General features: G+C 42.3%; 1 protein-coding gene across 1 annotated transcript; it reads left to right on the top strand.

The window, feature by feature from the left end:
- Positions 1–1,016: 1,016 nt before the first annotated feature.
- Msmo1 (methylsterol monooxygenase 1) lies at positions 1,017–15,812 on the top strand. Its single transcript, XM_021219314.2, has 6 exons — positions 1,017–1,116; positions 7,120–7,404; positions 10,490–10,638; positions 11,360–11,486; positions 13,487–13,641; positions 14,790–15,812. The coding sequence occupies exons 2-6, from the start codon at positions 7,150–7,152 to the stop codon at positions 14,983–14,985; spliced, it is 882 nt and encodes a 293-aa protein (XP_021074973.1). The 5' UTR covers positions 1,017–1,116; positions 7,120–7,149; the 3' UTR covers positions 14,986–15,812.
- The last annotated feature ends 10,289 nt before the right edge of the window (positions 15,813–26,101 follow it).

Here is a 26,101-nt window from a genome sequence, read left to right as displayed (position 1 = left end):
AAGAAAGATTGAAATCTAATATACAAAATTGTCCATTACATATAAATTGTCAGGTTACCTTAATATTATTTTCATATTTATGTCTCAAAAATATTATTAACACAAAACTTTAATTCCTAGTTCATTAACAATTACAGATGAATCTGATTACAATAAATATTAGTAAGTGATTTTTTAAAAGCTCCAGGATAGCCTAAAACAAATCCAACTTACATCACTGGTTTTGTTTTTATTATTTTATATTATTTGAAAATGTCATTCATCTATACAATTTATATTGGCCATATTTTCCCCTCATTCCCCAACTCTAACTCCCTCAAGCCCTAACACACCTATCTGTCTGTCTGTCTGTCTCTCTATCTTTCTGTGTCTCTGGCTCTGTGAGTGCAAGAAAAAGGATACATTAATAAATTTGAAGAATAAAGTTAATATGTAAAAATAAATTATTTATAATGGAATTCAAAACATTATAACTAAACTATATGATATGTGGACTAGTTTAAAGTGAAAATAAATGTAGCATTCATACTAGTATAAATGATAATAAGAAATGTCACTTTCAAAAAAAAAGAAAGAAAGAAAGAAAGAAAGATCGAAATCCAGAATAAACCACAGGAAAGCAAGACCAAAAACTCAAATCAGTCTTTAAAACATTTATACTACTTTTTTCCCCCGGGTTCTGGATGAAGCCAAGCCAATGTGGAAAGCAAGATGCTACTACTCAGCGCACCCGCAGCTTGGTTGCCAAGGCGACGCCGGGTCGGCACGGCTGCCCCGCCCCGTCACGCCGTCACGCGCTCGCGCGGCGCCCCGCCTCCAGCTGCGCTGCCGCGCGGACGACTGGCTGGCCGCGCGGGTCTCACTATGCTCACTCCATCCGCGCAGCCAATGACTGGCGCCGCCAGGGCTTCGTTGACTTGAGTCACACGCTGCCAGGCCTTAGCACGGACCAATCGCTGCACGGCGAGGGCAGGACGGGAGTGGGGCGGACCATTTACGGCAGGCGAGCCCGGGCCGGGCCTCCGGGCCCCGCCCCTGAGCCGGCAGAGGTGGTGAGAGGGCGGCTGCACCTGCCCGGCCTTGCGCTGAGACCGCTGTCTGTAGCGGGGACGCCAGGTAAGATGCTCTCTCTAGCCTGAGCCGGGTGGAGGGCGACTGAGTCGGGGGAACGGCAGGGTGGTGTCCGGCAGAGGCTGGTAAGGATGCGGTGGGAAGAACCTGGGTGGGCTGTGCAAGACTCCAGGCAAGGAGCCTAGGTTCTCAAGTGATGCAACTGGAAATGACAACACTTCCTGCCCTATGAAGAGTTTGCAATCACCTGGAGTCTGGATCATTGACTTGAGTCTTAAAATCTTTTTACGAAAACACCATCACCAAGTGGGGGACGTAGGGTGTGTTCTGTGTTTGTGGATCTAGGTAGCTGTCCCCAGAGGTAGTGTAGGAGGATGTGGTTCCGTGTGAGAGAGGGGTGCTTGGACGAGAGGTCTAGGCTATACATTAGGAGAATTACCCGCGCTTGAACCATGAAGGTTTAACTTATGTTTAAATGGATCCCGACCCTCTGCCCAAGGCTTCTCTAAGCTGCAGTGCCAAAAGAGGAACTGGGATTGTCAGCCAGGAGTTAAGTTATCCTACGAATACATTTCTTTCATCCTTTTTTTTTTTTTTTTGAAATCTGAGGATCCAGTCTACCTGATTCTGATCGGATTTCCAGGCAAGCAGGCTGCTCAAAACTAAGGAGGCAGGATATTCATTTCAGCAAAACCTGCTTTCCCCCATCCTGTCTGATCACTTTCTCTGACACTTTGTTTAACTTTATGCTCATTTTCCTCTCCTCATTACAGAGCATGAACTCGAAGTAACTGAACTCTGTCTCAGCATTGTGTGGAAGTTGGGAGACTTAGTCGAGGATGCTGAGTTAGAGACTAGAACACCTCTTTTGGAGGTGATGAAGTTCCTCAAGTTAGGCAGTAAAGTGTGTTTGGGATGGGCACCTGATGCACTTTAGGATGCATTGAAGTTTGATCCAAATCTAAACTGTTGATGAGTGGAGATGGCCAGCAGTCTTTTGGGTAATCTGAATCTAGATCAGGATAGGAGTTACAGATGATGGGAATCAGCGTGTTCTTAGACCAGTGTAACTCTGTTGTAATCTGGTCTCTTCAGTGTCGGGTCCAGGTCTCTGTAGAAAGTGCTTCTGCCCAGAAACCCTGTGCCCCTCTGTCCTCACAGCGCTGTAATCTCCCTTGTATCCTGCATGTCACATTGGTTTGTGATGCTTCGGGACCTCCAGGGGTGGGGACAGGGGAGCACACTGACACATCATACAGAGATATTTGTTAGTGGGGATCCATGTGAATTCCATGAGACTAGGAAAAATGTCAAGTGGAGAAATGTTGAATCTTGGTTGTTGCTGAGTATGAGGAAGAACACTGGTAACTGCAACCTGAAGTGGAAGCAGGGTATCAGGAGGTCAAGGTCATCCTTAGTTGCATAGTTTAAGCCCAACTTAGACTAAAGCTTTCATCTTGAGAGAGACAGGCACACAGAGGGAGAGGGGGAGGGAGAGAGAGAGAGAGAGAGAGAGAGAGAGAGAGAGAGAGAGAGAGAGATCACTATTCAGATTGGTCAAATGAAATAAGTTACAAAGAATATTGTATTTGACACCTGGAGCACTTTGTGAATTTTTTTTTTTAAGAGTAAGTTGAACAGCCAGGCGGTGGTGGTGCACACCTTTAAACCCAGCACTTGGGAGGCAGAAGCAGGTGGATTTCTGAGTTGGAGGCCAGCCTGGTCTACAGAGTGAGTTCCAGGACAGCCAGAACTACAGAGAAATCCTGTCTCAAAAAATCCAAAAAAAAAAAAAAAAAAAAAAAAAAAAGTAAGTTAAGCATACTGATAGAAAACAATGGGGAGTGAGAACATGGTGCCAGTGTGAGCAGCTCTTTCAGGAGGCCTGGGCAAGCTGTACTCCTCCACTCCCCATCTGTGCAACTTTGGACAGTTACTTGTTCATCCTAAACTTCAGCTCATCATTTGAAAACCAAGAATCATAGAAGTTCCTCTATTTTACAGTGAGGCAAGGGTTTAGCTTAAAATGACAGCATATACTAGGTATGCAGAAGGTGCTCAATACTTGTTATTTTAGGTGCCAGGTCTTATGTTTAGTGCCTAACATGTGATATTTATTGACGTTTCTTGACAAATTATTTTATTATTATTATTATTATTATTATTTGTTTTTTTGAGACAGGGTTTCTCTTTCTCTGTATAACCCTGGCTGTCCTGGAACTCACTCCGCCTCCCAAGTGCTAGGTTTAAAGGTGTGTGCCACCACTGCCTGGTGACAATTTTTTTTTAAGTTTTATTTATATATATATATTTATTTATATATTAGGTATATGCATACACTGTTGCTGTCTTCATACACATCAGAAAGGGGCATCAGATTCCATTACAGATGGTTATGAGCCACCATGTAGTTGCTAGGAATTGAATTCAGGACCTCTGGAAGAGCAGTCAGTGCTCTTAACTGCTGAGCCATCTCACTGGCCCCCTCTTTACGAATTATTATTGAGTTTGGTTTTTGTTTTTGTTTTTTCTGGTAAAACTATGGCTCAGAATTTTATCATTCCAAGATCTGGGACATGTAGCAAGGAAGTGGGTGTTCATTTGGCATTGTCAAATTTGGTAATGACCTCAGGAAAAAGTGGAGATTGTCTTGTGTTTTGTAATTTTGTAGTAGAGGGTTGACAAAATCTTCGGGTGGGTGGGGAGCTCAGTGGTAAGAGACCCCTGTGGGTGGAGGAGGGTGTCACTTTTAATCTGGAGTTTCATTGTAAGTAGGGAGAGGTGGCTTGGAGATAAGGAATTCTTTTCTGCCTCCTCCTCTTCCCTCCCCTCCCCTCCCCTCCCCTCCCCTCCTCTTCTCTCCTCTCCTCTTCTTCCCCTCCCCTCCCCTCCCTTCCTTTATTCTCCCCCCCTCCTTTTCTAGACACTATCTCACTCGAGCCAAGATTTGAATATGATCTTATTTTATTACTATTAATTAAAAATTGCTTATTGTATGTATACCGAGTGTTTTGCCTACATCTCTGTCTGTGGAAGCTTGGTACCCTTGGTGTGAGAAGAAGGTGCCAGATCCCTTGGAACTGGAGTTCTGTATGGTTGTGCGCAACCATGTAAGTGCTGGGAACTGAACCTAGGTCCTTTGTAAGAGCAACAAGTGCTCTTCACAGCTGAGCCCAGGCTCCAGTCCCATGCATGGGTTTTTAGAAGAAAAAAGTGAGCTTCTTGTGAACATGAAGGACATGAAATGAAGAAGGATAAAGGAGAGTCATGTCCTTGGTAGAATACACACTTAGGAAGTAGGGAGGCAGAGGCAGGTGGATCTCTGTGAGGTCCAGGTTAGCCTGTTCCACTGACTGGGATCCAGGACAGCCGAGGCTGCACAGAGAAACCCTGTCTAGAAAAGCAAAACCACACAGCACAGCACAAAGCAAAGCCAAAAGAACATAGGAGACTTATTCTTGAAAAGAGTGAGGACAGAGTGTGAGGCCAGCGGGTACGGGAGGATAACGGGTGGGACAGGAGTGAGTTTGGAGGGCTGAGAGAAGGTGATTTACCTTCCTAGAATCTCTCACATAGATCAGTTGTAGAAGTGGTAGCGCATTCTAAAAGTGCCTGTTGTTGACTCTTCTAAGACTATCCAAACACTGTTGTTTTTTAGATTGTTATACCTCCTGTACCCTGGGCTGGCATTGAACTTGATATGGTATAGCCAAGTACCTTTGATCCTCCTGCCTCTACTTCCCAAGTGCTGGGATTACACATATACTCTGTGTGATGTTGGAAGTGGCGCTTCCGTACACTTTACCAACGGAGCCCTAAAATGCATTTCCTGTATTGTTTTGTGTTTTTAGGGACTGGGGTCCATCAATTTACAAAGGACAAAGAGCAGAGATATTTTCACAAAAGTGAGATTCACAATGAAATTCATCATGTTTGATTGGTGACTGATTAGGCTAACACTTATTAAATAGGTACCATATATTCTCCTTTAAGAGATTAAAATTATTAAAATTGAGCTGGGTGTGGTACCTTTCATCCAAGAACTCAGAAGGTAGAGGCAGGTGGATCTGTGCATTCAAGGCCAGTCTGATTTGCAAAGTGAGTTCAAAGACAGACAGGGTTACACAGAGAAGCCCTGCCTTAAAACAAAAAAGGAAAGGAAAGAAAGAGAGAAACTAAAATTCCTCCTGTCACTTCACAGACCACCACTATAACGTTTGTCCAGTACATTTTCTGTGTGTCTGTGTACTGTGAACACATGCATGAGATTAGAGTGTTCAGAGGGAGTATACGATTTATATAAAAACTAGGGTTGGGTGTGGTGGCGCACGCCTTTGATCCCAGTACTTGGTAGGCAGAGGCAGGTGGATTTCTGAGTTGGAGGCCAGCCTGGTCTACAGAGTGAGTTCCAGGACAGCCAAAGCTACACAGAGAAACCCTGTCTCAAAAATCCAAAACACAAAACAAAACAAAAAAAAAAAACAAAAACCCTAGGGCCTTCCATTTGACATAGTCATATTTGGCTCTTGCTATCCATGCTATTCTGAAAATGTGTAGTGGGTTTTCATTCCATTTGTATTATTTGCATATAGGGTGGGCAGTTGGGAGGACTGACATCATACATGGGACTGCAGGTACCTGGAGGTCCAGAAGAGGGAAGCTGATCCCTTGGAGCTGGAGTTAGAGGCAGTTGTGAGCCACCCAGCGTGGGTGGTTGGAACCAGGCTCAGGTCCAGTCAGTTCCTGTGTGTTACTCACCACTAATCCATCTCTCCACCCCTCTTTTTTTTTCCATTTCAGAATAAAACCATGGGGCTGGAGAGATAGCTCAGTGGTTAAGAGCACTGACTACTCTTCCAGAGGACCTGGGTTCAATTTCCTACATGGCTGCTCACAGCTGTCTGTAACTCCAAAATCAACTCAGATATACATGCAGGTGGAACACCAATGCACATAAAATAAGAATAAGTTGGTGTTTGTTTTTTTTGTTTTTTTTAAAGAATAAACGTGTAACTGCTTGCATTTTAGAATGAAGAGCATGAGGTTTCAATGACATGGTGAACATGGATGGTTGCTGAAGTACTGGTAGGGCAGGAATGTGCTTAAACGGTTTCTCACATGCTGCTCAGGGTTTTCGTCTTTATCGTTTTATTTCTTTGTTTATTTGAGGCATCCTGGGGACGTCTTCATATGTACTTTAGGCTCACCTTGAACTCTCAGCCGTCTCCTGCCTCAGACTCTCAGCACTGGCCTTACAGGTGTAAGCCCTCATGCCCAGCTCCCTAATTCTTCTAAACAGCTTTATTATCGCCTGTGGAAGGATTTAATAACATTTATTTAACTCAGCTCTTGCTTCTGGACTTGAATATTCTTTTTAGCTCTGTTGCCAGTTAGAAGCTATGGTTACTTAAAGCTTAGCATGTTTGTCTCCCACATGTGAGTTAAAAGATAGAGTTATTTTTGTTCTATGAACTGCTTGCCTGTGAGTGGCCCTTGATATTTTTTTCCTCTAGGTTTTTCTAAAGCACACTGTGTCCCTTCTTTATCATGTGTTGGGATGTTCTTTGAAGTTTCACGGTTGATCTCTGGCCTTGTTTACTGTTTTCTTCCTGCCAGAACTTTTACACTGTCACTTTGGGCACACTTCTTGGTTTCTTTTTGGCTTAAGTTGTGTGCGTGTGTATGTGCATGTGTGTGTAAATCAGAGGACAGTTTTGTGGACTGAGCTCTCTCTACCTTTACTTGGGTTCCAGGATTAAACTTAGTAACTTGAGTGGCAAGTGCCTACTGAGCCATCTTGACAGCCCAAGCCTAATGCTTGCTTGATGAAATTCAGTTTTTCCACTGAGACTACATACTGAAAATTTCTTTAGTATTAGTTTGGAATTCCCTTCCCACTGTTCTTTGAGATATTGAGGTTGAGATATTGAACATTTAGTTTTTAGTGCAGTGTCTACACATGGAGATAGTGGTATCTGTCATTCAGTAGATTTTTTTTTATGATGTTTTTCGAATTTCAGCGCTGTGTGTATCTGTTTACTTGCATAGGAATAAGAGATCCCTTGCAGAGATTTGAAAATGGCCGAAAACAAAAGCGTTGGCGTGTTCAGCTCTGCATCCTTGGCTGTGGAGTATGTGGACTCATTGCTGCCTGAGAATCCTCTGCAGGAGCCCTTTAAGAATGCTTGGGTCTACATGTTGGATAACTATACAAAGTTCCAGATCGCCACCTGGGGCTCCCTGGTAGTTCATGAAGTCATCTATTTTTTGTTCTCTTTACCTGGATTTCTATTCCAGTTTATACCTTACATGAGAAAGTACAAGATTCAAAAGGTGAGTATGATGGGCTTGTGATCAAATACTGGAATTGATGTTTTTCAAGATGTTTTTCCCGAACATTGAGCTTTGAGAGACACAACAGTACTGTCTAGTAGAAATATAATGAAGCCACTTACATAGTTTAAGAAGGTAATAAGGGAATAAGGAAGTTAGTTTTCATAGTATGTTTTATTTAACCAAATAATGCTCACCAAATAGCCCAAATTAAACTGCTTCATGAGATAGTCTGGTGTTTTTATTTCCATAGTTGTGTGAGCGTCAGTGTGTATTTATGCCAATTTTGAAAGTGCTCATGCCTTGTACTTCTAGTTGATGGTCTGCTATACAGAATAACTGTAGGTCATAATTGATGGTGTTTCAAAGAATTGTCTGTAAAAGTGGGCTTTAGGAAGCTGTAGGTAGGTCTTATCTAACAGGGGTTTATAAATTTTAATTTTTAAACTAGCTGGCAGGTGTAGTGTGTACAAATTTGAACATGTTCAAGGCCCTGGATTTAATCACCAGCACACCTATATTTTTTCCTAGCCCCACCTGTGCACCCCAATCCTGATAAGAAAACTATCTGGGGGGAAGGAAATGTGCACAGGACCAGTGGCTGCTCTGCTGCAGTCCTTCCTCCTCCCTACGCAGCCGATCTAACTGCATGGTAATATGCACAGATTCCATACGTACACGATAGGAGTACCAGCAGCTTTCTTATGCTCCCACACTACGGGCAGTGCTCCTTGAGTCTTCGTTTTTGTTTCAGTGTGTTAGAGGTGGCTTGTGAGACTGCTGTGTGCATAAGATACTCGGGTATGCACAGTACTTTGTCTTAGTTTTAAATGAAGATAGCAGAATGTACGCTTACATATATATAGGCTGTCGCTTAGCATGGTTTCTGAGATGAATTTGGACAAATATAGAGACAGAAAGGACTTACCAGCATTTGGTACTCTAATATTAGTTCTTGCTTTGAGATAACATCTTGTATACGTCCCCGGGTGGCCTTCAACTTGGGATCCTCTGACTTGCACTTCTGAGTGCTTATAGGCATGGACCATCACCAACTACCAACAATTGTTTTTAATGCCACCATTGGTTAATCTAGACAGTCATAACCAGCTAAACTCAAGGGCACACACACAGCAAAGGCAGAAAGTAGATGCTGAGCGTTCGTCTGCTTGCTGGGTGTGCAGGCTGTGTCTTGTCGGTCTCTTGGCTTTGTAGCCTCTCCCAGTGAGTCACTGTTAAGGAAGGGCTCACACAGGCTCCTCTGCAGCTAACCTAGGCGTCGGGTTACCTTGGACTCTAGGCCAAGAGGAGAAAGGGGAAAGGGAATAAAAAAGAGTTAGCTCAGAAGCTTCTGTCAGCCTTTGTTAAAGTCACAACACTTCCAAGGTGCTTCGGATGAAAGGACCAGAGCCTAGAAACAACTCAGAACGCCATGAACTCTGAGTCACTGAAGTGACTGTGTCACCGCTGATTCATTGAGAAGTAAGGCTGAGTCACCCAGTGGCTACCAAGCTGAAGCATCCTTTCTTCCTCTGCTGCCCTCTATAGCTGACTGCTTGGTCTTAGTTGGTGCCTTTCCAGAGGAGAGTTGTTTTAGCTCGGTGTGTGGGTGGCCTTAAAGAGAAGTGGGCAGGAAGAAGACTAAACAGGCCTGAGAATGAAGTCCATGTGGGAGTGCTAGCCTAGCACATCCAAGGTTGTGTGTTAAGGCCAGCATGGGCACACACACAGAAGCCACGAAACCCATATCCTAATTGGTTACACTTAATGAAAGGCTGAATGTGGGTGCTCTGTGTCATCTTTTTAAGTTTCACGGTCATCAAAATCCAGCCTGTGAATTTTTTCAGTACTTAAGTAGTGATTCCAAATCAATACAAACTCTCCTACCATAAAGGGGCTGAGAAAGAAATGAAGCCTAGAGCTTGTAGCTCCATAGTAGAGCATTTGCCTAGCCTGAGCATGACCTGAAGCCGGGTAGAGGCAAGGGAATCTCAATGAGTCTGAGGGCAATCACTCTACATAGTAAGTTCTAGGTCAGTCAAAGCTACACAGTGAGACCTTATATCAAAAACAACAATAATACAGAATAAAGCAAAGTAAAATAAAGCAAAATAAAAGGTAGGCAGGCAGACCCTGGGCTGTATCTTCCCACCCCACAGCACAATTATGTAAGTGAAAAACAAAACAACAACAAAAAAATAGTGTAGGCCGCTTCTATGTGTGATTTGTGAACCACACACTGTGATTGAAATATATACAAAATGATTCTTTTATTCAGTGCTTTAGAAAGCCCAAGATACAAAATTATATTAGCACATAGAGCACAAAACACACATGTTGAGAGTTCTTGAGATTTTAAGACCAGACTCTCACCTCCCTCTTTGTCTTTAGTCTGAATGTCATTGTCAGGGAACATCTCTGAAGTTCGCACAGCTCATAGCTCTGCTGTCATGTGTAAACACAAAGTACTTATTTCTGCGGATGACTCCCACCGAATGCCTAGAGACAATGAGTTGCCATTGTAATAAAAGCTCCCAGCTGCTGTTTGTGCAGGCTTTCTGTGGGGCACTCAATGGAAACATAACATAACTTACTTTGGAAACGTCTTTTACATGTCCTGTGGGCAGCAAAGCGTGGAGAGCTAGTTGCTCCTTACATAGTTTTAGGTCCCCATCGCCATATTTGTTATTAACATTTTTACACCTGTTGAAAGTAATTATAGTACCAGTTAAGATCACTTGCCACCATAGTATAAACTGAACACAGCACAGAACTGAGGGATTTTCTATATAAGAGAAAATTTTAAGAATTTATTTCTAAGGGCTGGTGAGATGGCTCAGTGGGTAAGAGCACCCGACTGCTCTTCCGAAGGTCTGGAGTTCAAATCCCAGCAACCACATGATGGCTCATAACCATCCGTAACAAGATCCGATGCCCTCTTCTGGAGTGTCTGAAGACAGCTACAGTGTACTTACATATAATAAATAAATAAAACTAAAAAAAAAAAAGAATTTATTTCTACCTGCTCAACTGAACTATTGATACCTGACTACTTTTAAATATTGTGATTTTTTTTTCTCTATAGGATAAACCAGAAACCTTCGAAGGCCAGTGGAAGTGTTTGAAAAAAATTCTATTTAATCATTTTTTTATCCAGTTGCCTCTGATTTGTGGAACATACTATTTTACAGAGTTTTTCAATATTCCTTATGATTGGGAGAGAATGCCAAGATGGTATGTCAGTGATAATTTGATATTCATATTCATTCATGGTTTATTTTTTTAATTATATTTTGCTTAATGTTTATCATCTTCATTTGGCTAATACCCTGAAGTTTCTTATGTCCTGCAACAATTACAGTGTGTACATTGTTAGATATTGTGAGTAATCTAGAGATAATTACATGAGGGGATTACAAAGGCTTCCTACTACTAAATATTTCAGTATTTAAAGAAGATGGTTGAGTATATTTGTATAATAAATTATTTTTCATTGTCTTATTTAAATTAAGTATTTCTGTGATAGAAAAAGCAATGGCTTTACTGTGAACGCCAGACTGGTTTTTAAACTGATTTTGTACTCAGGTCTTTGGCAACATAAATTTAATGGAGATAGGGTCACACTCCTTAACCTCCAATCTCATATTGTAACATGTAGCCTTATCTACCAGTATTGTTTCTTTGAAAGCAAGTCTCACTGTGCAGCACTGGCTGGCTTGGAGCCCACTATGTAGGCCAGGCTGGCCTCAAACTCATAGACATCTACCTGCCTCTGCCTCCCAAGGGCTGGATTTAAAGGTGCGAGCCATCACACCCAGCCCAGCTCCTCTGAAGCTGGCAGAATTGAATGGTTCATATAGGCAGTTAGATCAAGCTGGGTATTGGGTTTATTTAGTGTCTGAGCAGCAGCCTAAGTTGTGGTTACCTGGTACTCACTACTGTTGGCCTCTCACAGGTATTTAACTTTGGCAAGGTGTTTGGGCTGTGCAGTCATTGAGGACACCTGGCACTATTTCCTGCACAGGCTCCTTCACCACAAGAGAATTTATAAATACATCCATAAAGTCCATCACGAGTTTCAGGTATGTTAGACTTACAGTTCAGGCTCTTTCTACTCCAGTGGGAAAACATGGTTTATTGTTTGGACCTTTAAAAAGCTATCAGTGGTATTTTGTCTTATGCCCTTCTTTTTTGAGTGTGTGTGTGCATGTGTGTGCACGTGCATGCACACATATGATGTGATGGATAGGATGATACAGAGGACAACTTTGTGGAGTAAACTCTTTCCTTAAAATATATATTTAATTAACATATTAAATGTTAATATATATAAGATCTTTATGCACCTGAGTATATGTTTGTTCACCCCATGTTCAAATGCTCTCAGAGCCAGAAGAGGTTGTTATGGATCCTGGGAAGTGAACCTGTGTCCTGTGTCCTCTTGTAAGAGCTGCCCTCTCCCTTCTCCCTTTTGATGCAGGCTCTAGGTATCAAAATCAACTGTAGGCTTAGATAGCAAGCGTCTTTACCCCCCAAGCCAACTCTTAGTCCCCTTTATTTCCTTTCCTCTTGGCATAACATGATGTACATGTACACACAGAACCATGCCTAACAGTTTTCTCCCATGTCAAACTGTCACTGTGGGACCTGGAGAGAGAACTGAATGGTTAAGAGCCCATCCTGCCCTTGTAGAAGACCAGAGTTCAACTCCTAGCACCGTATTAGGCCACTCATAGTCACAGGCACCTGTACTCATGTGCACACATATCTGTAATTATATAAATTCATGGTAAATCGAGACTTTAAAGACTTACACAGAAAAGTTCAGGTTCTCATACTCTTATCACATCAGGATGTTCAGGTAGCCATCCTGATAATGCCTGGCAGATTAATAGTGGGTATAAAAATACTAAGTTTAAATAAATGAGATTAATACACAACAAGTACTTACTATTTAAACTAAAGCAATTACTCAGTTGAAGTATATTTTCAGAACAGATTATTTTTTAAGTCAAAGCTGCTTTCATAGAGGTCTCAGTGGATGCCTGAAAACATAGATAAGATACCATACTAATGACTAAGCCGAAAGTCATTATTGGGGAGACAGGATATTCAGGATATAAACACTGGACAAAAGAGTGAGTGAGTCTCACTGGGAGGGCTGAGACTGATAGAACATTACACAGAACGATGCACAATTTCAAACATTTCTCAAGTGTTTCCACCTAATACTTTAGGACAATAGCTAATCTAAGGTAAATGTAACCTTGAAAAACAAAATCATGACTGAGAATGACCTACTGTGTGTGCATGTATAGGTGTCCGCTTGTGGTAGAGTAACTACATATTCATAAGTTAAATATTAAGAGCTAAGGGCCCAATGACTGGAGTTTGTTCCCTGAATCCCACAAGGTAGTGAGAGAAAACTGACTCCTAAGGGTTGTCCTTGACCTCAGTGCACATGCACATGAACACACGCACACACTCAAATAGGTAAGTGTTTAATTTGAGTTGAAGCTAGATAAGAGATAATACTAAGATATTCAAATCGCTAGACCTTTTGATTGATAAGAGAACAGCTGTTATCACTTGTATATGTATATAGCTGATTACCATCATTACTTATACAAACAATATAATTTTATGAAACTGTGTGTATAAATTGAATACATTAGGCTTCTCTAGAGAATATCAACACAAAGTTAATATGAACATAGATTTATTTGAAGTCTGGAAGTATGTACCTATAATCCCAACATTCAGGCTAAGTCAGGGGCATCATGAGTTGCAGGCCAACTTCAGCTATATAGATCCTGTCTCAAAAAGAAAAAAAAATGGATTTTTCAGTATGAGGCCCAAGTATTGCAGCGAAAAAAGCTGGAAAGTGAGGAGTGGTCTCTGTAACGATCATGTGAATCCCTTCCTCCTTGGGAAGCCTCTTTCTTGCTCATAATCCTCTGACTAAATGGAGAATACAATCTTCTGGTTCAGACGTAACCACATCGCAGCACAGTTGGATGCTAGCAAGTTGACACATGAGTCAACCATTCCAATATAGTAAGGGATTCTGTCTGTGTTTTAGGCTCCGTTTGGAATCGAGGCAGAATATGCACATCCCTTGGAAACCCTGATTCTTGGGACAGGATTTTTCATTGGAATTGTGCTATTGTGTGATCATGTAATTCTTCTGTGGGCATGGGTGACCATCCGTTTGCTAGAAACCATCGATGTGCACAGGTGAGTGATGCTTTTGCTCAGGTAAAAGGCCTCATAGTTCTATTTTCTGTGAATTGGTGTGCTTGTGTGTGAATGCATGTTTGTATGTGTGTGTGTGTGGGGGGGGGGGGTAATGTGTAACCAAGATCACTCTTCCAAGGCAGGGCTTTTCAGTCAAACCCAGAACTCAAACTGGCAGTCTTGCTAGCCAGTTTGGTCTGTGGCTATCCCATCCCTGCCTTTTGAGGCTTAAATTCCAGGCAGGCCGCCCAGCTTTCATGTGGGTTTCTGGAGCCCTTGGGCCTGCAGGACCAGTACTTCGAGCACTAGCCATCTCTCATGTTACTTTTTAAAAGAGGATCATAATCACTGAATAAAAGTTCAAGTAATAAATGTTTTTATAGAGTGATGTTTCCATTCACCAAGTGACAGTAGCATCCAGCATGTGTCTTGTCAAGCAGAGTACTGATGGCTGCATTGAGCCTCAGTCCCAAGGGTGTGCTGAAACCTGGAGCCTCTGCCATGTTAGGCTGTTGCTTGTCTCTGGGTGGAGGGAAGCCGCTGCTGTAATAGTACATGTTTTAGATGCTTCCTTCCCACAGACTGGAGACAGGAGACAGTTATATGTAGCCAGTTTTAGATAGCAGGATTAAAGAGAGTAGACCAAACAAGAGTCTTTTTTAAGTCATTTGTTCTCCCAACTTAAGCAGCACAGTAGCATTTTAATTTTTTAAAATATTTGATGCTAATTCCACACAACCTTTCTTAACACAAGTAGCATTATGGACTTAACCTTTTCATTTCCTGGTGTCAGACTTCCATATATCTGTTAAGGTTGTCAAATTCCCCTAACGTGTTCCTTCTCCTGTAAGTTTGCTGTTGTTTTGTTGCTGGCTTTCCAGCTGGGGCCTCAAAGCCCATGCTGACCTGGAATTCACTTGTAACTCAGACTGGCCACATACTGACAGCCCTTCTGTTCAGCCTCCCAAAAACTGGGGAGAGTGTCTGCCACCACACCCTGCCCTGTTTTTATCTTTTGTAAGCATATGAGGAATTAAATGATTTGGGTAAAGAAGAATGCTTCTTGTTAACAAGCATGTGATTGTTAATAAAAAATACCATTTGTTCAACATGTGTCTGGTGAATAATCTGTATCCTTTTCATTTCAGTGGTTATGATATTCCTGTCAACCCCCTGAAATTGATCCCTTTTTATACGGGCGCTCGGCACCATGATTTCCACCACATGAACTTCATTGGGAATTACGCCTCTACCTTCACGTGGTGGGATAGACTCTTTGGGACAGACGCCCAGTATCATGCCTACATTGAAAAAACGAAGAAGCTTGGGAAAAAGTCTGATTGAATACCCGCACTGGACGCCTTCCTCAACTGCAGCTGGCCACTGACATTGCTTCTGGGGACTTGGCCGCCAAGTGATTAAAAAAAAGTTAACGACCTTTACGACCTTCCAGATGAGAGCTCTTCTATTTTACATCCAAGATCTGTATATGTGGGAACAAATAAGTAAATATATATACATATATATATTTAAGTACAGTTTTCATGAGGAGGTTTTAAAGGCCATATTGCTCACCTCACTAAAAAGTTATTGGGATCTGGAGAAAGTATTAATGTACAACTCATCACTTCATGCCATAGAAGGCTGAAGTTGACATTGCCTTTTAAGCCTTTTACATACACTGGTCAGTTCAGAAAATTCTCAACAATAATGTTTGCCTTCTAGTTTAAGACCTGAAGTGAAAATATCACAAAGTGAATATATCATCTGGTGAGCGAGTGACTGAAACCCCGCTCTGGTCTGGGGTTGACCAGTTTAGGACTATTCTTTCTGTGAAGGATTGTTTGATTGTAATAACTTTATTGGCATCTTGTAAATTGACTCATTTCCTACGTGATGTACATAGAATATTATAGCCTAAAGATTTTCCAGTTACTTGGAGTGTTTTTAAATTGAGGAGCCCCACTTCCACTGTCCATCCCTTGTCTTTGTGTGTCAGGTGATCATTAAAATCGTATCTTGAGCTTGAATTCCCTTCTCTGTCTGCTTCTAGAGCTGGTGAAATAAATGTGATTTTTGTCTGGTCCTTCTGGTTTTCATGAAGATGAGCTATCATGTTTTATTCTTATAAGGAAAAGCACAGAAATCATTAAAGTAAGTTTTACAATAAAGGAGTGGTTCCGTTCTTTCCTGGCTGAGCTTTGCTGATAGTTGCACTGTGACCTTAGGTGGCCGATCTGTAGGGGGAGTTCCATTGACCTAGGAAACAGCTTGCTGGCCTTAAGTGGTTTTCCACAGGGGCATAAGGATATAGGTTCTAGGCCACTCACTACATCCCAGTCCTTAGGGTTTGTTGGGTTTTGTCCTTTTTCATACAGGCTCTGTCTATTTTAGGCTGACCTTGACTCTGTAATCCTGGAACTACTGCTTTCCAATGCTGGAGTTACAGGCTAACTGACTATGAATGGCTGGGCATGGTTTTGGAGAGGTTCTTAATATGTGGCCAAGGGTGGCCTTGCTAGTAATCCTCTTGTCTGAGCCTCCCAGATGCCCAAGTTGTAAACATGAACCACCACACTATGCTTGGCCACGTATGTTTCAAACTTTTATTCCATATCTGCCTCCCATGTGCTTGTGTGTGCTCACATGTGCTTGGGTGTGCACATTTTTTTTTTCTTCAAAGGAGTTTGGGGCAGGGCATAAAATTCTGTGCCGTTTGGTTATATGAGATTACCTGTGAAGTTTCTTTTTAATCTTTGCCTTTTACTTCAATGCCTGTAGAGTATACAGAACTGGAAGGAAAGCAACATCCGTCAGAAGTGGTGGGAAATGTGCTTAAATAAGCTGGTACATGCCCAACACATTCACTTTTTTTTTCCTTTTCTCAGTGCTGGGGGGGGCCTTGTGCCTGCTAGACAAGCGAGTTCCACCAACCTACACAATTATCAATTAGTATTCTCTGAGCACTTCCCATACCCTAAATTATGGTGTGGCTTTTTAAAGGGCATGCTCTTATTTCCTAACTGCAGTTCCCTGTACTGGATGAATTTAAAGTCTTCCTGCTTCAGACTCCTGAGTAGCTGGGATGATGGGTGTGCATACAACAGCCCATCTCAGCAGCTACTTTTTAGGGAGTGTGGTGTTTGAAAAAGAACATTCTAAGATAGTTAGCCAGCAAGTAACAAACTCGTAATCCCAGGACTGGGGAGGTGGCCCAACAGTAAAGAAAACATTCTGCTCTTTCAGAGGACGCATGCTTAGTTTCAGGTACCCACACACTGGACAGCTCAAACGGAAACTCCAGGTTCTAGAGCTTTGATGCCTTTCTTCTGACCTCCAAGGGAACCTCTCCATATACACTATTCCAGTTGACCTCAGCTGCCAACCTGATACCAGCCTACACTTCAGCCTCCAAGGGAACCTCTACGTGTAAACACACACACTATTGCAGTTGACCTCAGCTGTCGGCCTGACAACAGCCCACTCTTCAGAAGGCGTCACATCCGACAGATTACTCAGATCAGATTGGTCTGCAGCTATGATTGTAAAGAATTGTCTTGATTGGCTGTGGAGGAACCAGTCCACTCTGGGCAGCACTATCCCTAGGAAGGTGGTCCTGGCCTGTAGAGAGCTAGCTGATTGTGTCCACTCTGGGCAGCACTATCCCTAGGAAGGTGGTCCTGGCCTGTAGAGAGCTAGCTGATTGTGAGCCACTAAAGGGGCAGCAGGCAATGCTCCTGGGTTTTTCCCTTGAGGTTCCTGCCTTAAGTTCCTTCTTGAGGAAGTCTGGCCTTTCCTCCCCAGGTTCCCTTTTGGTCAGAGTGTTTTATAACAGCAACAGAAAGAAAACTAGGATACACATAAATAAAAATAAATCTTCAAAAGATTCATATTCCCAAATACGTTAGTACATGATAGACATTACTCAACTCAACTAAAACTTTGTCAAAGTTGCATGAATAGTAAGGCTAACAAAGCCTTGAATATATAGCTTTGATTCTACCCTGAAGAATAGTTGATACAAGCTGGGTGTTGTGATACATGCCTATAGTTCCTGCACTCATGAGGCTGAGGCAGGTGGATGACAAGTTCTAGGCCAACCTACAATATATAGCAATACCCTTTTCCTCTCAAAGCCAAGACGTGTATGGGAGTTTTGTTGGCATGAATGTTTGTGCACCTTATTCATCCAGTCCCAGTTTATGAAATGCTGCTAATCACATTCAGAATAGCCGTGCCACTCCCTTAGTTAATGGTCTCTGGAAACTCCCTCACAGACACACTAGAGTCACACAGGTACATCCAGAGTGGGCCATGTCACCCATGTACTTCCTAATCCAACCAAGGCAACAGTCAACATTCATTATTTCTATGTTGGATTTGATTATTTTTTCAGAGAGGATCTTACTATGTAGTTCATACTGATTTAAAATTTAAGATTTGGGGGTTTTTGAGATGGTTGGTAAAAGGAGAAAATCAATCCCTGCAGGTTATTCTCTGAGCTCAACAGGCATGCTGTGATATTGATGCGTATGTGTATGTTGTGTACATACACACACACACACACACACACACACACACACACAAGCTCCCACCCTAACAAGAACTAGAGGGCCTCCATAGGTTCATGTCTGAATGTTTGGCTCTATAAGTGGAACAGTTTGGGAACAACTAAGGGGTGGGGCCTTTGGGGAGGAGGTGTGTCACTGGAGGCCTTTTGGGAAGAGGTGTGTCACTGGAGGCCTTTTGGGAAGAGGTGTGTCACTGGAGGCCTTTTGGGAAGAGGAGGTATGTCACTAGAGGCTGGGCTTTGAGGTTTCAAACGCCCATGCCAGGGCCAGTGTCTCCTCTTCTAACTGCAGACCAGGATGTAAAGCCTTTCAGCAGGTGCTCTAAAGCCATGCCTGCCTGCTTCCTGCCATAATGATCAGTAATCATGGACTAACCCTATAAAACTGCAATTAAGCCTCCAATTCAATGACGTCTTTATAAGAGTTGCCATGGTTGTAGTGTCTCCTCATAACAATAGAGCAGTAGCCAAGACACACACAAGAAAACAAAAAAAAAAAAAAAAAAAAAAGGAGGAGGGGCAATTTTAGGCCAATTCGTGCTACACAATGAGATCCAATCTCAAAAATTAATTACTTGGGGGCTGGAGAGATGGCTCAGCGGTTAAGAGCACTGACTGCTTTTCCAGAGGTCCTGAGTTCAAATCCCAGCAACCACATGGTAGTTCACAACCATCTGTAATGAGATCGGATGCCCTCTTTCAGTGTATCTGAAGACAGCTACAGTATACTTACACATAATAAATAAATAAATAAATAAATCTTTAAAAAATTAATTATTTAATGGCTTTATATAATTACCAAATACATACTTAGATTTAAGATATACACAGTACATGCAGCAGTTTTGTTAAGAAGAAAAACTTTTCAGTTTTGTTTTTAATTTCATTGGAAACTTTACATTAAAATGATGTTTTTCATTTTGTAGTTCTTTTCTTTCATTTTTTTAAGATTTATTTATTTATTATTTTATGTATGTGAGTACACTGTAGCTATATAGATGGTTGTTGGGAATTGATTTTTTTTTTTTTTTTTTTTTTTTTTTTGGACCTTGGCCTGCCCTGAAGCTTTGTTTACAACCTGAAAGGTCCTGGGCTGAGAACTGGCAGATTACCAGGTCAAGGGATGTAAGGAGGAGCAAGTTGGAAATAAACGTTTCCTCATCTTCATCAAGATAATAATCTCCTTAGCTTGGCCTGTCGTCAGTTTTATGGGTTGCTTTCTTGATTAATGATCAATGTAGGAGGGGCCAGCCCACTGTGTGTGATGCCACCCACTCCTCAGCAAATGGCCCTGACTGGTATGAAAAAAGACACCTAAGCAAGCGTGAGGGGCAAGCCATTAAGTGACACCCCTCCATGGCCTCTCCTTCAGTTTCTGGGTCCAGGTTCCTGCCCTGACTTTTCTCAGTGTTGGATTATGACTTGGAAATGTAAGCAGAAACAAACCCTGCCTTCCCTAAGTCACGTTTGGTCACTGTGGTTTATCACGGCAATAGAAAACAAACCCGGACATCCGGTTTGAGCTTGTATCTTGGAGACTATGAGGCATGCTTTAAGAAGGCTTTGAGCTGTCCTTGGGAGAATGCTCAGTCTCCTTCTCCCTCTTCTCTATCTCCCGTCTTTGTCTCTAAACTTGGTGGCTTCTGGAAGAAGGCAGATGGATTTGAGGAAAAGACATAGCCATGCCTTGTGTTATAACAGGCACATGGAGCACTGACTGTCCGTAAGCAGCTTTATGGGGTGGGGACTTGAGAGAAGCAGGAGAACTTGAATGCCTGACTGTATTAATTTATGAGACTAACTCCATTTGGGCCAGTATTCAAAGAACAGAACAAAAGTGGGGCAAAGGACACATTATGCTGTTCCTGTTGGAACTCAGAAAGGCAGGCAAGCTTAGGAGTGCTTAGAGGTGGTAATCTGCCAGTAACCATATGAAGGGACATCTGGGGGTGGGGGGTGGGGTTAAGTACCTTACCTCATTAAGGCATTAATTATTCTTTCCACCCCTCTAGTGTGCTTCAGATGATTCAGTTTCCCTGAGGAGCAGGATTCTAGCCAGGTGACTGACTGGTTTAGTTGGATTAACTCTTAACAGAAGAGATAATAGTTACATAATATTTTGGGAGCACAGAATGTCAGGTCTCCACTCAGTGCCCTTGGTAGAACTCAGATTCATTCTTTTGACCAGGGTAAAGTATTTTTCTTTAATGGGTATTCATACAGCCTTGACACATTTACCCTCCTTTCCAAATTTTAAGAAGCAATAAAGACATTATGAGGAAGGGACACACACACACACACCATTGTGTTGTTCAAGTTCACACAGTGTTGTTCAAGTGCCTCTTCTGCATCCATTTTATGTCTGGGTATTTCATAAACTGTGGGGAGTGGCATGTTGAAATATCCTATTATTGTTGTGTTCCTATCTATCTCTTCTTAGATCTCAAAGTGCTTGCTTTGTTTTGATGCTTGGGTATTGGGCTCAATACCCAATGTGTGTGTGTGTGTGTGTGTGTGTGTGTGTGTGTATTCATAATCATTTCATCTTTCTAAGAATTGTCCCTTCATTATTAAAGTAGTATTTTAATGGCTTATTAGATGTAGATATTGAATTTTGGTCATAGTATACCATTATGTTTCCTTACCCCTCATCCTCCCAAAGAAACTATTCTTCTCATCAAGTTTGCATCTTATGTTCATGACTTTCTCTCTTTCTTTTCTTCCTTCCTTCTTTCTCTTTCTTTCTTTCTTTCTTTCTTTCTTTCTTTCTTTCTTTCTTTCTTTCTTTCTTTCTTTCTTTCTTTCTTTCTTTCTTTCTTTCTTTCTTTCTTTCTTTAGATTTATTTATTTATTATATGTAAGTACACTGTAGCTGTCTTCAGACACTCCAGAAGAGGGCGTCAGATCTTGTTACAGATGGTTATGAGCCACCATGTGGTTGCTGGGATTTGAACTCCGGACCTTCGGAAGAGCAGTCAGGTGTTCTTATCCACTGAGCCATCTCACCAGTCCCCCTTCCTTCTTTCTTTATGACTGACTGAGTTTAATTTGGGTTGCTTGCATGAGTACCTTTATTAGAGATGGAAAACTTGTTGCTAGTTACACTACTAAAAGAAACAACATCTTCATTCCCCAGCAACCAATGGCTCCTAGGGGTGTGTTGGAGTTCTTCAAAAGACCCTCACTCACAAAGACCACAGAGATCACCATCGCTGCAAACCACATGAGGATTTTTATTATTCCAACATGTTGGGGACTCTACTCTCAGCATGTAGGCCAGAGGAGAGACCCAGAACAAAGAAGGAACACACTTTTTATACCTTGGAAGGGGCAGATTTGGGCAACAAGGTAGCTAGCTTATTCTCGTTGGTGTAGCAAGTAACCCTTTTAGGCATTGGTTGGTTTGTATAGTGACAACCTCTGGGCTAGTGACTCACTTTGCTTGCCCCCATGGTGGGTTATTATGATTTGGTCAGCAAAGCAATAGTACATTTTGAACTTATGGGTCAGCTATTAACGTCACAGTTATTAATGTCACAGGGAATTCTAGTAAGGTCAGGGCGGTTTGTGGTCCTTTTCTCAGAATTCATTGTGGGGCAGGGGTAGAAGAATTCTTCTAAAAATTGTTATTTTTGTTATGGCTATTTCTCTGAGAACAGCTAATATTATTTTGGCAGCTGTAGACTTAATAATTTTGACCACTAAAACTATGTTTTTACATTTGTTTAGTCAGCCAGCTTCCTTATCTGGCTCTGCACTTTACCTGCTAGTACAGTTTGGGAACTCCTTTTTGAAGGGGGAAGGTACTGGGTGGTCTTGAATTAATTTGGATATTACAGGTGGAGCCGTACCCATGGTGATGTGTTGACAGGCCTGATCTTGTTCAGGCCTTGTACAGGAAGCATGGCTTCTGTGAGTTCACAGCCCAGCTTCCCATCCTGTGCACTTACGTTCTTTCCACCCATGTTTCTATATTCCCTGCACCTTGGAGGGGATGACATCAGTGGTCCCCCCAACAATCCCACTCAACAGTCACTTCTTCTTGATACCTTGACCAGTTATGGACCTCTATGTTAATTAACTCTTGCCCTCTACCAAGAAAAGCTTCTCTTATTGGACGTCTAGAAAAGGATAATAACCTTAAAAGCTGTTGTGGATGGACTTCTCCGTAGACCATCTTGGAACCCTACATCCCTCTTTGCTAACACTGGAGGGGAAGACCACCCCCCCCCTCTGTAGGTCTTCTCATTAAAAGAAAGAAGTTCTTCTGATGGTCGGCTCTGTTTGAAAGACTGGAACATTGTCTATTCCTTTAATAGTTATTTCAGCTAGGCCTGGCAACTATCTAGCCAGGAGCTCCCTCCACCTAAGAAAGTTGATTTACTTGAAGGCATGCTAAGAATATGGAAAGAATAATTATTTTCTTAACGAAGTTAATATATTTATGTTTTCCAGAAGGCCCCTTTCCACACAGCCACTTATAATGCTTCTGCCAAGCAGCCTGATGGCTTTCCTTAGTTCTTACTACCCACCCAGCCCCTCCCTCCCCCTTACTACCCACCCAGCCCCTCCCTCCCCCTTACTACCCACCCAGCCCCTCCCTCCCCCTTACTACCCACCCAACCCCTCCCTTCCCCTCCCCCATTTTAGTAGTGGTTAAAAGGCTGAACATGCTTTACTGATGTTTCAGGCTCCCTCACTCTTTCCCCTCCCCTTTTACCATGAATGGCTGTGCCAACCTCCATTGCTAAACATGCTGGCTTTCTTGGACCATCACAACAACAGAAACAAAAAGCCTGGCTTTCTCTCTTCCTCTGATTCATCTCCCTCCTTTCAGCAGCTTCAAAGACTGACAGCTTTCCCGACCTTCTTGCTTCCCTCTCAAACTCTGATAAAAATGATTATGAGTTTCTTTCTGAGCCCATTTTTAACATATTTTATTGGATGCTGGATGGATAAGTGGGTCCCCTGCCACTGATCGGCCATTGTGTACCATGTGGCCTCTCTCATGATTTGGAGGAGCTGGGGAGCCAGACCTTAGACAGTTGGTGGTGGTGAGTACCGGATGTATGAACGGCCCAGGAGACTGATTCAGAGGACAGGAAATAGCAGAGCGAGCTTATATAGGTCTAGTCGGGGTTGGAAAGGACAGGGGAAGAGGTCTCCCAATCCTTCCAATCGTTTCACCTAGACTAGCAGACTGCCAATCACGTGATTTCTGAAAGTCAGTTGTTTGGCAGGGAAACAAAAGCCTAACTGGTTCTATCATGACGTGGCCTTTGTTTCTATGGAGTTGAGTAAGCCAACATCTGATTTGGGTTGGGAGAGGCCCTACTCTTCGGTATTCTTTGATACCTACCCAGGATACAGGCAGTGCTCTACTGTCCCTCATCGATTTTAGGAACTTACATCGAGCGATCAGCTGAGAACCTGGTTTCAATTCCCAACATCTACATAGAACTCACAGGCATCTATAATTCTATTCCCAGGGGATCTGATGCCCTTTGCTTGCCTCCCTGGGCATCAGGCACACATATGGTGCACAGATATATGTGCAAACAAAACACTCATATACGTTAAACAAATAAAAATTTCTTTTATTGATGTGGCTAAAACCCTTCAGATGAAACCCCAATTTTCATGGTTACACTCTAACAAAGGCTGAGAGCAGAGCTAACCTATGGCTATAAATAGAAGTGTTTAGAAGGCAGTCCGTGTAGCAAAACATCAGTAGTCATTCAGCATGTCTCTTGAAAGACCTCCGTGGGGAGCCCTCCCCACTCCAGTCTCGAGAAGGTGGCACCCCAAAACCACGAATAGACCATCTTGATGTAAAAACACGAGGTAGTTTAATAACAGAGCTCTGGGCCGATACATATCTCATGCAGGAGACAGAGGGATTGACTGCGAGGCCTGAAAGCTAGGGGTTTTTATAGGGGAAGGGTCAGGGGGCTAGGAGGAATTGGCGCGATTGCACACGATTGGTTCATTTAAACATCAGCAGAATGATTACACGTCAGCAGAGTAGTACGTGCAAGTCAGGATGTCAGGAGTCCCGAGGGGCGGACGCTTATCTAGGTCAGCAGAACTAGGTGGCTGATGACTCAACCAAGATAGCCTGGACAAGTTCCTGCATTCCTTTTTTTCCCCAGGAATGTTTTAACAATGGGCCTGCCCGGGTGGGGCTGGCTGTGGAGTCTGTGCCCAAAGTCTGCTGAAGTTTGGTAACTTATAAGAGAAACAAAATAAGAAAAACTATACATAAATGAAACGAGACAAATAATTTAAAAGAAACAAACAAATCCTGAAGTGAAATAGTATAGTAGTAACTTGACCAAAAACTTATCAGAAGGGTTAAACAATAAACTTGATCAAACAGAAGAATTAGTAAGCTCAAAGAATGTTTATTTGAATGTATCCCATCAAAATGAAGAGAAAAGAGGATGCTATAGTCTAAGGAAGTTGTTAGAAAACATTTTGCAAACCAAAATAACTGCTGTGGGTGTCCAGAAAAAAAAAAGAGGAAAAGCAGAGAGTGAAAGGGGTGTTTTGTTTTGTTTTGTTTTGTTTGGGACAGGGTCTCTCTGTTTAGTTCTGGCTGTCCTGGAATTTGTCATATAGACCAGGCTGATATTGAACTCGCAGAGATCTGTCTACCTCTGCTGGCTGAGTGCTAGTATTAAAGGCATTGCACCTTTTATTGCAAGATTTCCTTTTATTGTTATATATGTGTGTACACCTGAGAGTGTGTGCCGCATTTATGAAGGTACCTGTAGGGAAAAGAAGAGGGAATTGCATCCTCAGAAGCTAGAGTTACACACAGTTGTAGTCGATCTCTCCAGCCCCCAAAGATTTATTGTCTTTAATTATTTTCAATTGTATGTATATGTCTGCATGTGGGTATGTACATGTGAGTACAGGGGCCTGAAAACACCCAAAGGTATCAGGCCCTTCTGAAGCTGGAATTCCAGGTAGTTCTGAAATACCCAATGTGAGTGATGGGAACTGAACCCAGGTCCTCTACAAAAACAGTATGTGTTCTTAACCACCGATCCATCTCTCCAGCACCAGAAAAGACTTTTCAAAAGAAAAGTTCAACTTTAGGGGAATACACATCTAATTAACAACACTGAAAAGATTCCAAATAGGATGGATCATGAGAAGTTTTCACTGGATACATTAATCCCGCTATCAAAAACCAAAGATAAAGAGGATAAGAAAGGTGGCTAATGCCTTTAAGCCACCCAGGATCTCAGGATCACATGATCCCAGAATCACAGGATCACAGAGACAGCTTGACTCTGTAGGAGTTTTGACACAACCAGGATCACAGGAAGGACAGGCTCCAGTGAGACATAGCCAGGGCAGGTAGCACTAGAATAATCAGATGACAAGAGGCAAGCTTAAGAACATAAGCAACAGAAACCAAGATTACTTGACATCATCAGAACCCAATTCTCCTATCATAGCAAGTCCTGGATACCTCAACACACCAGAAAAGCAAGATTCAGATCTAAAATCACTTCTCATGATGATGATGGAGGACATTAAGAAGGATGTAAATAACTCCCTTAAAGACATACAGGAGAACACAGGTAAACAGCTAGAAGCCCTTGAAGAGGAAACACAAAAATCCCTTAAAGAGTTTCAGGAAAACACAATCAAACAGGTTAAGGAAAGGAACAAAACCATCAGGATCTAAAAATGGAATTAGAAACAATAAAGAAATTACAAAGGGAGACAACCCTGGAGTTAGAAAACCTAGGAAAGAGATCAGGAGTCATAGATGCAGGCATCACCAACAGAATACAAGAGATAGAAGAGAGAATCTCAGGGCCAGAAGATACCATAGAAAACACTGACACAACAGTGAAAGAAAACTCAAAAAGC

This window comes from Mus pahari, chromosome 19 (assembly GCF_900095145.1).
Source record: "Mus pahari chromosome 19, PAHARI_EIJ_v1.1, whole genome shotgun sequence".
NCBI classification, from domain to species: Eukaryota; Metazoa; Chordata; class Mammalia; order Rodentia; family Muridae; genus Mus; species Mus pahari.
This window is presented reverse-complemented; position numbering and strand designations above follow the sequence as displayed.

Bases quoted from the DNA above. Each gene is read 5' to 3' on its own strand.
- Msmo1 (XM_021219314.2), top strand. From the start codon at position 7,150: ATGGCCGAAAACAAAAGCGTTGGCGTGTTCAGCTCTGCATCCTTGGCT. The intron at 7,405-10,489 runs GTGAGTATGATG...TTTTCTCTATAG, and splicing joins GAAAGTACAAGATTCAAAAG to GATAAACCAGAAACCTTCGA. The intron at 13,642-14,789 runs GTGAGTGATGCT...TTTTCATTTCAG, and splicing joins GAAACCATCGATGTGCACAG to TGGTTATGATATTCCTGTCA.